Source organism: Heptranchias perlo, chromosome 23, assembly GCF_035084215.1.
Source record: "Heptranchias perlo isolate sHepPer1 chromosome 23, sHepPer1.hap1, whole genome shotgun sequence".
Classification (NCBI taxonomy): domain Eukaryota; kingdom Metazoa; phylum Chordata; class Chondrichthyes; order Hexanchiformes; family Hexanchidae; genus Heptranchias; species Heptranchias perlo.
The window spans coordinates 45,757,643-45,772,145 of NC_090347.1; the positions used below are offsets into that span (position 1 = coordinate 45,757,643).

General features: G+C 45.0%; 1 protein-coding gene across 1 annotated transcript in view; it reads left to right on the plus strand.

Moving 5' to 3' along the window:
* acsf2 (acyl-CoA synthetase family member 2) overlaps window positions 1-14,503 on the plus strand; it is a 240,488-nt gene that overhangs the window by 59,847 nt on the left and 166,138 nt on the right. The window contains exons 3-5 of the mRNA XM_068004423.1: window positions 56-184; window positions 10,832-10,885; window positions 12,773-12,891. Coding sequence (XP_067860524.1) covers window positions 56-184; window positions 10,832-10,885; window positions 12,773-12,891 — 302 coding nt within the window. The remainder of the gene's footprint in view (window positions 1-55; window positions 185-10,831; window positions 10,886-12,772; window positions 12,892-14,503) is intronic.

Consider the following 14,503-nt stretch of genomic DNA (forward strand, 5'->3'; position numbering starts at 1 on the left):
CCAGTTATTTCCCTGAGGTTATGAATTCTGATTACATAACATCCTGTTTTCACAGGCCGACCAAATGGCTGCAGGACTGCTCGCTGTTGGACTGGAGAAGGGAGATCGGCTGGGCATGTGGGGACCAAACATTTACGAGTGGGTGTTGATACAGTTTGCAACAGCGCAAGCTGGCATCATATTGGTAAGCAAGGAAAGGTTTAACGGTGTTGGCATGGGCCAGGCAACACCCATGATGCCAGCTGCCGACAATATTAATGCCGTGTGGTGTTCTTACAAGCAGTGCCGCCATTTCTTGGAGTGTTGCCCTACTTCATGGGGTTGCCAGGCCAAAAATGGAAGGAATTTCTGAGCACACCCAATGTACATGCTTTCTGGCGCCCATAGGACTTCCATAAATGGTCATTAAATTTCTCTAAGGAAATGTGTACAGTTGGGTATTTTCTCCACAAAAGTTAAAAGATTTGCAGCAGCTGCCTTATTTTTATAGCGCACAAACTGCTCGTCTCCAGGGTGGGAATACTTTGCTTTGTTGAGCAACTAAAGTGAAGGGCAGAAGAGAAGCTTTAACCATTGTCATGGTAGTGAGAGAGTCAAGAAAGGTCACAACTGGGAGTGTGTCCGATCGATCGAGTGGGTCAATCCAAATTATATAGGTTTCGAGGCCAGAGATAAATTAACTTGTTGGTTTATTAAATATTGACAGAAAGTACAAGCAAGTTTATACGTCTGTATACTCATAAGTAGCATATCCATTGGTTTCTACGAAGTACTCCAATCCAGGCGAGTTCTCAGTGCCAGATACCACGAACCTCTGTATATTTATACACCTAGAGGGACAGTTCTTAAGCAATGTCATGTAACTTGCTTTGAACCTATCAATTCTAAGACTACTGTCATGTGATCCTTGTGTGTCATGTGTTACTGCACCAGTTGGTGGCAATGTTGCACAACATATACTTCATTTGGCTGGAATGTGGAGGTTATAAAAATAAGATGTAAAATAGTGGTAAAATAAGATGTTACCATTCACTCTTTCCCAAGACATTAGCAGCCTAAACCAGACATGTTGGTCTCGATATTAACCGCCCCACGACGGGCGGGAGAGGATTGGGGGGAGGTTAAAAATTAAAAATTATTGCTTTGTTGAGCAACTAAAGTGAAGGGCAAGAGAGGAGCATGCCTGCCTGCCGCCATTTTTAGGGCAGCGGTTTGCGTGGTGTGCGTGTGTCTCTTGGAGAGGTGGGATGCTTCATCATCATATTTAAATCAGGGTCCCACAGTGCAGTTGGGAGCCTGATTTAAATTTAACAGCTCCTGGCCGGCATTCCCTGAGCTTGGGAAACCCGGCAGTGAAATGGAGACAAGAACTGCCAGCTCTAGCAGGTTAGTGCTTTTTAGAGCATTCCTTGTGGGCCAGGAGGAGCAGGAGTACTCCCCTCGGCCTTCGGCCTTCCTTCTGCCAATCACGGCCTCTCCTTGCTTCTGCGATCAGTGACTCCCCGCTCTCCTCCCCCCCCCCCCCCCAAGCTCCGATCCCAATTCCCGAGCCCCGATCCCAAGCTCCGATCCCAAGCCCTGATCCCGAGCCCCGATCCCGAGCCCCGATCCCAAGCCCCGATCTCCCCCGACTGCCGGGGACCGCCTCCTGCCTCTGGTTTTCCTGCCCGGCAGCTGGCCAGCCTGTCAACCTGACTGACGGCTGGGCGGGAAACAGAAGAAGAAAATATTAGGAGGTCCTGCCATTAATATTGGCAGGACCTCTGCAGCGCCAGGCTTTCTGGGTTTCAGATATGCTCCCTGCACCCTCCCCGCAAATAACGGGACCATTATCTCCAAATTAAGGAATAATCCTTTACACAGATGTCTTAATGAATTCTGCCTTTACACTTAAATTGCCCTGAACTAACACCTGCTGTCTTGCTTGGTTTGCAGAATCCTAACAACCTAATCTAAACTATGTTGGCCTCTATCACACAGAATAAATTCATAATGCAATGATATTAGGACTGACTTCTGTATTAAACTATGTTTCATTATTTCTCATTAGATGTTTTGAGCCTCCTGCCAAATCACGGCCAATGTACCCCTGCGGTTTCTATACTTCTCCCATTGCTTTAGCCCTCTTTGCTAACGATCCCCTGATGCCCTTTATCTATGTCATGTTAACCTGTTATATTGTACACTATCCAATGTTGGGAGGAGGGAGAGGGAAGCACTAATCTCATTGAATGGTGGAACAGGCTCGAGGGGCTGAATATCCTACTCCTATTTCCTATGTTTCTATTAAGCTGGAAATTAGAGGTGAGTAAGGATTGCCTATTGGACAATGATGGAACACACCAGTGAATGGTAGGATGTGTGTTCACACCTATGAATCCACAAATTCCCAATGACAGTTGTGTCATCAATGAAAAACTGTAAGGAATCTTACAACACCCAGGTTATAGTCCAACAGTTTTATTTGAAAATCACAAGCTTTCGGAGCTTACCTCCTTCATCAGATGAGTGAGTGAAGGGTTCACTCACTCACCTGACGAAGGAGGTAAGCTCCGAAAGCTTGTGATTTTCAAATAAAACTGTTGGACTATAACCTGGTGTTGTAAGATTCCTTACATTTGTCCACCCCAGTCCATCACCGCGCATCTCCACATAATGAAAAACTGAGCAGAGGGGCATTCAACAAAGGACAGGCCACAGATGGGCTGTCTGATCTCAGAAAACAGAAAAATATTCTCACCCTACCACTCCTTGGTCAGCTGCACTAAGCATTAATCACTGTTTTCAGAATCAGTGTTCAAAATAGCTGGGCTATCCCATAATGAGTTGAGTAAGAAACGAAGAAAGCTTCAGGCGAGCATCAAACCAGATCCCAATATAAGGACCAAATACAACAGGTTAAACAGAGAAATAAAGCTAAAAGCCAAGCAAGATGAGAACAACTGGATAAATGAGCAGTAATAAGAAGCAGAAGATTAGGCAAAAGAAATAAAACACAGGGGCTGTATCGGAAGAGAAGTCGGTGAATCTTACAAACTTAAAATGTCTACAGTGAAAGACCAAAATGGTCAGATAATCGAGGATGAACAGGCGAGGAGCAAGCGGTGCAAACAATATTTTCAAGATCTATATAATGCACAGAGCATGGTGGGTGAATCAGTTCTGGAGAAACCGCCCTGGACAAGTGGAGGGGAGTTGATGCTGGATTTCTTGGAAGACAAAGTAAAGATTTCTATTGATAGTTTGAAAAAGAACAAGGCGATAATATAACTGCCGAATGTTGCAGGCGAGTGAGGAACATACTGTGAAAGTGATGCAACGGCTGTTTCACAAAATTTGTGAAGAAGACTAAGTACCTGAAGACTGGGGAAAGGTGATAATGATACCAATCTTCAAAAAAGGAGAGAAGAGCTTACTGAGTATACCCAGAAAAGTATTTACTGAAACACTGCAGAGCAGTATGAAAAGATCCATACAGGTGGCACTGCATGAAGAACCCGCTGGTTTTGGACCAGGACAAGTGCGATCGATCAACTGTTTGTGATAAGACAGAAATTTATAGAGCACAACATCCATTGTTTCAACAACTTCACCGATTTTAATCAGGACGTTGACAGTGTGTGACGAGAAGGGATATGGCATGTCTTTAGGATGTGTGGTATTTCTGAGAAACTTGTCAAACTGATAGAAAATGTCTACAACAAGTCCCTGAGCTGTTAGAGTGGACAGGAAACTGACAGAATGGTTTAGACCAACAGTTGAGGTGAGACAAGGAGGCACACTTGTCATCTTATTTATTTAATCTAGTATGGAAACAGTAATGAATCTTGCAATAAAAGATGATATTGGAGGAGTCTCATTATGTGGCAAGAGTTTAAACAATCTCAGATATGAAAACAGAAAAGCTCAGACAATGAGGCATCATCTGTGGAGAAAGAAACAGAAACACGTTAACTCTGTCTCTTTCTCCACAGACGCTGCCTGACTTGCTGAGTATTTCCAGCATTTTCTGTTTTTATTTCAGTATCCGCGGTATTTTGCTTTAAACAATCTCAGATTTGATGATGGCAAATTCTAGAACTGATTTGCACAGACTAACTGATGAGGTGTAGGTGGAGAGTAGAAAATTCAGAGAACCCCAGCCATTCCTTTGGTTAAGATCTTGGGTCTTAATTACGATCTGCTTGGCCCTGTTGACAGATTTAGGTTACGATCCATTTTTTGAATGTGGCAAATTGTCAAAAAGTTGTCATAAATCTTAAAATATTGATAAATCCTGGAACTTCTTCCAATATCAGTCTGATATTTGTGGAAATCCTTACCATATAGGAACAGAAGTAGGCCATTCGGCCCCTCAAGCCATTCAATGAGATCATGGCTGATCTGTATCGTAACTCCATTTACCTGCCTTGGCTCCATATCCCTTAATACCCTTGGTTTGCAAAAATCTATCAATCTCAGATTTAAAATTGTTAATTGAGCTAGCATCTATTGCTTTTTGTGAGAGAGAGTTCCACACTTCTCCCACCCTTTGTGTGAAGAAGTGTTTCCTAATTTCTCTACTGAATGGCCTGGCTCTGATTTTAAGGTTATGTCCCCTTGTTGCAGACTCCCCCACCAGCGGGAAAAGTTTCTCCCTATCTACCCTATCAATTCCTTTCAAAATCCAAAAAACCTCAATCAAATCATTCCTATATTCTATATTCCAGGGAATACAAGCCATTTCATGTAATCTCTCCTCATAATCTAAACTGAAAGTCGATAAATCCCAAGGACCTGATGATCGACATCCCAGGGTATTGAAAGAGGTGGCTATAGAGATAGTGGATGCATTGGTTGTCATCTTCCAAAAGTCTATAAATTCTGGAATGGTTCCTGCAGATTGGAGGGTAGCAAATGTAACCCCACTATTTAAGAAAGGAGGGAGAAAGAAAACAGGGAACTACAGACCTGTTAGCCTGACATCAGTAGTAGGGAAAATGCTAGAATCTATTATAAAGGATGTGATAACAGGACACTTAGAAAATAATAATAGGATTTGGCAGAGTCAACATAGATTTATGAAAGGGAAATCATGTTTGACAAACCTATTGGAGTTCTTTGAGGATGTAACTAGTAGAATAGATAAGGGGGAACCAGTGGATGTGGTGTATTTGGATTTTCAGAAGGCTTTCAATAAGGTCCCACACAGGAGGTTGGTGAACATAGTTAGAGCACATGGAATTGGGGGTAATATACTGGCATGGATTGAGAATTGGTTAACTGACAGAAAACAGAGAGTAGGAATAAACTTGTCTTTTTCAGGTTGGCAGACTGTGACTGGTGGGGTAGCGCAGGGATCAGTGCTTGGGCCCCAGCTATTCACAATCTATATCAATGATTTGGATGAGGGGACCAAATGTAATATTTCCAAGTTTGCTGATGACACAAAACTAGGTGGGAATGTGAGTTGTGAGGAAGATGCAAAGAGTCTTCAATGGGATATAGACAGGCTAAGTGAGTGGGCAAGAACATGGCAGATGGAATATAATGTGGAAAAATGTGAAATTATACACTTTGGTAGGAAAAACAGAAATGCAGAGTACTTTTTAAATGGTAAGAGATCGGGAAATGTTGATGTTCAAAGGGACCTGGGTGTCCTTGTACATGAGTCACTGAAAGCTAACATGCAGGTGCAGCAAGCAATTAGGAAGGCAAATGATACGCTGGCCTTTATTACAAGAGGATTTGAGTACAGGAGTAAAGATGTCTTACTGCAATTATATTGGGCCTTGGTGAGACTGCACATGGAGTATTGTGTGCAGTTTTGGTCTCATTACCTAAGAAAGGATATACTTGCCTTCGAGGAAGTGCAACGAAGGTTCACCAGACTGATTCCTGGGATGGCAGGATTGTCATATGAGGAGAGATTGAGTAGACTAGGCCTGTATTCTCTAGAGTTTAGAAGAATGAGAGGTGATCTCATTGAAACATATAAAATTCTTACATGGCTAGACAGGTTAGAAGCAAGGAGGATGCTGGGTCCCTTGCTGTTTGTGGTCTACATTAATGACTAGGATATGAATGTAAAAGGTATGATCAGTAAGTTCGCTGATGATACAAAAATTGGTAGGGTGGTAAATAGCGAGGAGGATAGCCTCAGTCTGCAGGACGATATAGATGGGTTGGTCAGATGGGCGGAACAGTGGCAAATGGAATTTAACCCGGAAAAGTGCGAGGTGATGCACTTTGGAGGGACTAACAAGGCAAGGGAATACACAATGAATGGGAGGACCCTAGGCAAGACAGAGGGTCAGAGGGATCTTGGTGTGCAAGTTCACAGATCCCTGAAGGCGGCGGAACAGGTAGATAAGGTGGTAAAGAAGGCATATGGGATACTTGCCTTTATTAGCCGAGGCATAGAATATAAGAGCAAGGAGGTTATGATGGAGCTGTATAAAACACTGGTTAGGCCACAGCTGGAGTACTGTGTGCAGTTCTGGTCGCCACACTACAGGAAGGATGTGATCGCTTTGGAGAGGGTGCAGAGGAGATTCACCAGGATGTTACCAGGGCTGGAGCGCTTCAGCTATGAAGAGAGACTGGGAAGATTGGGTTTGTTTTCCTTGGAGCAGAGGAGGCTGAGGGGGGACATGATTGAGGTGTACAAAATTATGAGGGGCACAGATAGGATGGATACTAAGGAGCTTTTTCCCTTCGTTGAGGGTTCTATAACAAGGGGACATAGATTCAAGGTAAAAGGCGGGAGGTTTAGAGGGGTTTTGAGAAAGAACTTTTTCACCCAGAGGGTGGTTGGAGTCTGGAACTCACTGCCCGAAAGGGTTGTGGAGGCAGGAACCCTCACAACATTCAAGAAGCATTTGGATGAGCACTTGAAATGCCATAGCATACGAGGCTACGGACCAAATGCTGGAATATGGGATTAGAGTAGACAGGGCTGATGGCCGGCGTGGACACGATGGGCCGAAGGGCCTCTATCCGTGCTGTATAACTCTATGACTCTATGACTCTATGTTTCCCCTGGCTGGGGAATCTAGAACCAGGGGTCACAGTCTCAGAATCAAGAGTATGCCATTTAGGACTGAGATGAGGAGAAATTCCTTCGTTCAGAGGGTGGTGAATCTTTGGAATTCTCTACCCCAGAGGGCTGTGGAGGCTCAGTCATTGAGTACATTCAAAACAGAGATCGATAGATTTCTAGATATTAAAGGCATCAAGAGATATGGGGATGGTGCAGGAAAATGGTGTTGGGGTAGAAGATCAGCCATGATCTTGTTAAATGGCAGAGCAGCCTTGAGGGGCCAGATGGCCTACTCCTGCTCCTATTTCTTGTGTTCTTATGTTCTAACCTTTGGAACTCTGGTAACATTCTGGTGAATCTGCGCTGCACTCCTTCCAAGGCCAATATATCCTTTCTAAGGTGCAGTGCCCAGAACTGTACACAGTATTCCAGATGTGGTCTAACCAGGGCTTTGTACAGATGTAGCAAAACTTCCTCCTGTTTATATTCTAGCCCTCTAGTTATAAAGGCTAACATTCCATTTGCCTTTTTGATTATTTTTTGTACCTGACCATTACATTTTAATGATCTGTGCACATGGTCCCCTGAATCTCTTTGGACCTCCATTGTTCCTAGCTCTTCACCATTTAAAAATACTCAGACCTATCCTTTTTTGGTCTAAAATGAATGACCTCACACTTGCCTGCGTTGAAATCCATCTGCCACAGTTTTGACTACTGACTTTATCAATGTCTCTTTGTAATTTTAGCTCCCGTCTACACTACTTACTATGTCACCAATCTTTGTGTCATCGGCAAGCTTGGATATATGGCTCTCTATATAGTGTTATCTAAATCATTAATAAATATAGTCGATAGTCGAGGCCCCAGCACAGATTCTTGTGGGACACCTCTAGACACTTCCTTCCAATATCCCTACTCTCTGTCTTCTGCCTAACCAATCTTCTAACCAGGTCAATAATTTGTCTTCAATTCCATGAGCTTTAATTTTAGCTAACAGTCTCTTATGTGGAACTTTATCGAATGCCTTCTGGATGTCCATATAAACTACATCCATTGACATTCCCCTGTCTACTACTTTAGTTACTTCCTCAAAAAATTCAATTAGGTTCGTTAGACAAGACCTACCCTTTACAAATCCATGTTGGCTCTCTATAATCAGCTCAAATTTCTCTAAGTGCTCAGTCACACTGTCCTTAATTATAGATTCCAATAACTCCCCCACTCCAGATGTTAGACTAACTGGTCTATGATTTCCTGTTCTTTCTCTCTCACCTTCCTTAAATAATGGAGTTACATTTGCAATTTTCATTCCAAAGGGACAATTCCTGAATCGAGAGAGTTTTGGAAGATTACGGCTAAAGCATCAGCAATTTCCTCACCTACTTCCTTTAAAACCCTGGGGTGGAAACCATCAGCTCCTGGGGATTTGTCGGTCTTTAGAGCCACAATTTTTTCTGATACTGTTTTCTTGCTTACGTTAACTTTAGTGAGTTCTGGTCCTTGATTCATTATTAGTTTCCCTGGAGTGTCGGGTATATTATCCTCTTCCTCTACTGTGAAGACTGACACAAAGTCATTATTCAACAAGTCTGCCATTTCCTTATTTTCATTTGCAGTATTTCCCACATCTGTTTTTAAATGGCCCACATTAACCTTGACTACCCTTTATCGTCTAATATAATTGTAAAAACTTTTTGTGTTAATCTTGAGATCCCTCGCAAGTTTCTTTTCATATTCCCTTTTTGCAACTCTTATTATCTTTTTTGTCTTCCTTTGCTGTTCTTTATATCTCTCCCAGTCCCCTGGATCTACACTATTCTTTCCACTTTTGTATGCTTTCTCCTTTACTTTTATGTTATCTCTCACCTCTTTTGTCAACCATGGCTGTTTTATTTGGTAAGTAGAGCTCTTGCCCCTTAGGGGTATATACTGGTCCTGCATTAAGCTAAATTCTTTTTTTGAACATCTCCCACTGTTCATCTGTATTTTTACCCGATAACAGTTCTGACCAGTTTGTTGTCATCTGTCTCTGTCTCATCCTGTTAAAGTTAGCCTTACCAAAGTCTGGACTCTTAGTAACTATGTTACATTTTCCTTTTCAAACCTAACATCATATTATGATCACTGTTAGATAAATGTTCTCTTACTGATGGATTATTAATTACTCATTACTAAATCTAGTACGGCCTGCCCTCTTGTTAGTTCTAGAATATATTGCTCCAGAAAACTATCTTGAATTCACTCAGGAAATTCACTATCTTTCTGACTTGACCTACTCTGTTCTTCCCAATTTAAATGAAAATTAACATCTCCCATTAAAACAACTCTGCTTTTGCTACAAGCCTCTCTAATCTCTGAATTAATACATTCTGCCACTTCATTGCTGCTATTAAGAGGCTTGTAGACAACACTCATTACAGTTTTAAGTCCTCTCTTACTCCTCAATTCTAATCATAGAGCCTCCACTGATTGCTTTCCCTTACCTATACCCTCTCTTACTAATGTTGTAATAGTATCTTTAATCAATAAGTCTACCCCTCATTCTCATCCAGTTTCCCTGTCCTTTCTAAAGACCTTATAACCTGGAATATTTAACTCTCAACCATGACCAACTTGCAGCCATGTCTCAGTAATGGCCACCATGTTATACACTCTCAGCTGTATTTAAGCCTCTAATTCACTCAATTTATTATAGTGCGTTAGTGTATAAAACTCTTATTCGGGCAAGAAACCCTAACCTGTCCTTCTGCCTTGATGCTGTCTTTCTCACACCATTTAACTTAACACGTTTCTTATTTGTCACTCCTGCTGTAACTACTTTAGTTATTTTAGTATTCCCTTCACCTGGAGTATCTAGATCACTGTTTGAGAACTGAACTCTGTTCTTATCCCTTTTTTAAATCTTTAAACTATCATTTTTATTATTGCTTCTTACTGATCCCTCCCACCACCTGCCATTTATTAGTTTAAAGTCCTTTTTACCACCCTATTTATCCTTTCTGCTAGGATCTTGGTCCCAGCCAAGCTAGGTGCGGCTTGTCCCAATGGTACAGCTCCCTCCTGTCCCAGCGCTGGTGCTAGTTTCCCATGAAATGGAACCCCTCCTTCCCACACCACTCCTTTAGCCACGTGTTCACCTTCCTGATCTGTTTGTCCCAATGCCAATTAGCATGTGGCTCGGGTAATAATCCCGAGATTACCACCCTTGCGGTCCTGCTTTTTAATTTAGCTCCTAACTCCTGATATTCACTCAGCAGGACCTCCTCCCTTTTGTTCCAATGTCATTGGTCCTGACATGGACCATGACATCTGGATCTTCCCCCTCCCTTTCCAAATTCCTTTCGAGCCGTATTGAGATACCCCATACACTGGCACCAGCTGGGCCACACTCTATTTGGGACTCTCCATTGTGACTGCAGAGGATACTATCAATCCCCTATAACTACGACATTTTTATCCTGCTCCTCTCCGCTTTGGACGGCCCCCTACCCATCGTGCCTAGGTCAGCATTGTGGCTGTTGTCCCCGCTGTGTCCCTTCTTATCCTCACAGGAATCAAGTACACTGTATCTGTTGGCATGAAATTTCCCAACTTTTCCTGGAACTTGTTGTGAAGAATTGATTTTTAAGCTCTGATTGCTTCAACTGGTCGGTGACAACAATAAACAAATGGCTATTGCTTCCCAACGATGCCCTGTAAATGGTGTCAAGATTTTGAGGTTGCTTAACACGGTAAGGTTATAACACAGCACACAGAATCCATTGATTCTTGCGTCGTCTTAACTCTAATCTCCTCTCCTTTCTTATAGGTTAATGTTAATCCGGCCTACCAGGCTAGTGAGGTGCAGTTTGCTCTGAAGAAGGTATGGTGGACTTCCTAATCTGATGAATATAAGAATCTTTCACTAGGAGATGATCTGCTCGCATTTCTTCCCCGCGGGGTGTCTCAGTGGGTGATACACCCCATTATGTGGGACTGAGCATCTGAGACCAGAAGGTCTCTGGTTTGTTGTAGGTTTGCTGATGCTACAGCTGGCTTCAGCAACTCTGGGACAAGACAAGCCAGGGAACAAGCTCCCGATTGCCATCCGGTGACTTCTGCCACGTGTGGTTGGTGGGTGAGGACAAATGGGCTTGGCTGTGCTTCTGACCGTGACTGAATAGCCAGCCAGTGCTCACCATCTAGAACTCCCCTCGTTACAGCACACTGGGTGATCGCAGGCCCCCTACACAACCGCAGTGAGATGTTTAAAAACAAAATAATCCCCCCCATCACCTCTTTTCAGCGTTCACTGGTTCAATTACTACAGTGTATTTGACACTTTTGAAGATACTACCTTTGGACTTTGAAGTAATCCCCCATTTTGCTTCAATCTATCCAATACATCAACAGAGCTTTCAACCTGGGTGATTTCCAGTTGCAAGTCATGCACACAAAGTGTAGACTCATGCCAAGAACAGAAGTGACGGGCGCATTAAACTTTTTTATCATTTTTTTTCTCTTATGTTTTCTCTCTCATTCCTCTCTTGTCTCCCCTCTTCTGTATTCCCTGTGCTCTCTTCACAGCCTTCCCAGCTGTGAGATTTGCAAGTGCTCTCTCTCTTGCTATAGAATCATAGAATCATAGAAGTTACAACATGGAAACAGGCCCTTCGGCCCAACATGTCCATGTCGCCCAGTTTATACCACTAAGCTAGTCCCAATTGCCTGCACTTGGCCCATATCCCTCGATACCCATCTTCCCCATGTAACTGTCCAAATGCTTTTTAAAAGACAAAATTGTACCCGCCTCTACTACTGCCTCTGGCAGCTCGTTCCAGACACTCACCACCCTTTGAGTGAAAAAATTGCCCCTCTGGATCCTTTTGTATCTCTCCCCTCTCACCTTAAATCTGTGCCCCCTCGTTATAGACTCCCCTACCTTTGGGAAAAGATTTTGACTATCGACCTTATCTATGCCCCTCATTATTTTATAGACTTCTATAAGATCACCCCTTAACCTCCTACTCTCCAGGGAATAAAGTCCCAGTCTGTCTAACCTCTCCCTGTAAGTCAAACCATCAAGTCCCGGTAGCATCCTAGTAAATCTTTTCTGCACTCTTTCTAGTTTAATAATATCCTTTCTATAATAGGGTGACCAGAACTCAGTCCTGGTGCTATAGTTTTAATAGAGGGGTTTCACTATTGCTATGAATGCTGGGATATCCCCACTTTCATAGCAATTTCTTACTGGTGAGGAAGGGAAGTGCCAGGAACAAGCAGAACCCCTCTTTCTCCCCCTTGCGTTCTCTAACTGGTGCCGGTTCGGGTAGAACTGAAGTACCCATGGATGACTGTAACTGGGAGTGGAGGGGGCCGTGACTGGGAGCAGCAGGGGCTGGGAGCGGGGTAGTCGTTGACCGGGAGCAGGGGAGGCAGAGGCCGGGAGCGGCGGGGTGGTGACCAGGAGCGGCAGTGACCGGGAGCGGGGGAGGTGGGGGTCGAGAGCACCAGGGTCCGGGAGTGGTGGTGGGGCTGGTGACCAGGAGTGGGGGAAGCGGAGGCCGGGAGCGAGGGAGTCGGTGACAGAGTGCGGAGGCCGAGAGAGGTGGAGGCAGTGACCGGGAGCGGGGGAGGCTCATGCTACTATTGACTTTTTCTTTCTTCACCGTTGGGAGCGGGTACAGGTGAACCCACTGCCTGGCCTTCCTGTTCCCCGTTAGGTATTCTGGAAATCTGAAATGCTTCACGTGTCTATTTCTCTCCACAGGTTGGCTGTAAGGCACTGGTCTGTTCCACAGAGTTTAAGACCCAAAAATACTACGACATCCTGAAGCAAATCTGTCCCGAGCTGGACAAAGGCATTCCAGGGGATCTGAAGAGCAAAAGGTACACACTGCTCATCGGACGCAGAAGGCCCGATTTTAACTCGGGTGGGAATGAGGCGGGAGGAAGCTCAGGTGAATGGCAAATGCCCCTGACCTCAGCGATGTGAGGCTCCGCCTGATTTTAGCTCCCAGACCTCAGCATCATGCCCCCCGGTCAGTTTCCCAAAATGAGTGGGAAGTGGCAGCTGGTCAGTGGGCGGGAGCGGAATGTCGGTGGGGGGTGGGCATAGGAGGCCCTTTGTCGGGACCGAAGGAACGGTCAGGTATGTCGGTGTAGAATTGGGGGGGGGGGGGGGGGTGTTTAGGAGAGTCTCGCGTTCGGGAATGGGAGGAGGCCGGGACAGGGCAGCTCTCCTGCTCCTCCTGGCCCCACAGGGATAGGTTAAAAAAACCTGACCTGCTCAGGCCTCTTCTGACCCTGGCTTTTCTTCCCACTGTCCTCACCTGGCGGGAAACTCAAGTCTTCCCCACTCAGGCCACCTGTTAAAATTGCAGTTGGGGCCCGATAATACCATCAGATCCTAAACTGCATATTTAAAGAAGGACCCTGCCGACTTCAAGTCAGTTGGGTAAAGATAAGCAGAGTGTGGCAGGAAGGGATAGAGAGTTTACCAATAGTAGAGCATCAACAAGTAAGGTCAAAGCAGGAAAAAATGGTAAAAAGTCAAAATTAAAGACTCTTTATCTGACTGCACGGAGCATTCGTAACAAGGTAGATGAATTAATTGCACAAATAGAGATAAATGGGTTTGATCCAATAGCCATTACAGAGACATGGGGCAGCATTTTAGCACCCGCTATCGGGTGTGTTCCTGGCGGGGGGGCCCCGAAAATCGTGAAATCCTGGAGCGGGACCATAGCCCGCATCGAACCCGCGCACTTCCGGGTTCCCCGCTGACGCACCGGCGTGCGCGCGCAGCCCCCGCTGGTGGGAATCCCGCAGGCAATTAAAGCCAGCGGGATGCCACTTGAAAGTATTTATTTGGCTTGTTCAGGTCATTAACTGACCTGATTAAGGGATTATATGAGGAGGGGTGGGATTTTAGAGCAACCTGGGACTGTTTCCCATACTGGGGGAAATACTCCCAGTTCAAATGGACCTGTTGCAGCCATCAGCCTGTGGCAGCTGCAAAGGTCCATTTGACAGGTAGGGGGGGAGACCCTCACTCATTGCAGGAGGCCACTCTGTCACTTGGGACAAAGTTTGGTCTCCACCACCCTCCTCCTGACAATCAAAGTCACCAACTTGCACACTTACCCCGGTGTCCAGACACATGTACCTACCTTGCGGACCCCCTCAGATGTACATCTTCCGGATGGGGGCCGCCGTAGCTGCAGTCATGACCTCCTCGGAGGGCGAACAGCATCACCAGCCTCACCGGCCACACCGTCCACCTCTGACAAGTGGAGCCCCACAACAGAGTGCTGTGACACGTCCACCTGCATAGCAGGAGGGAGGGCTACTGCAGAGAGAGATGCATCGCAGAGGGCACTACCCTCGCCACAGGGTCCACAGACCGAGGCGCAGCTTCCTGGACCTCTCTGAGCAGCAGTGCACACGGAGGCTCAGAGTCACTCGACACGTAGTCGTGGACATCTGCAGCCTCCTTCAT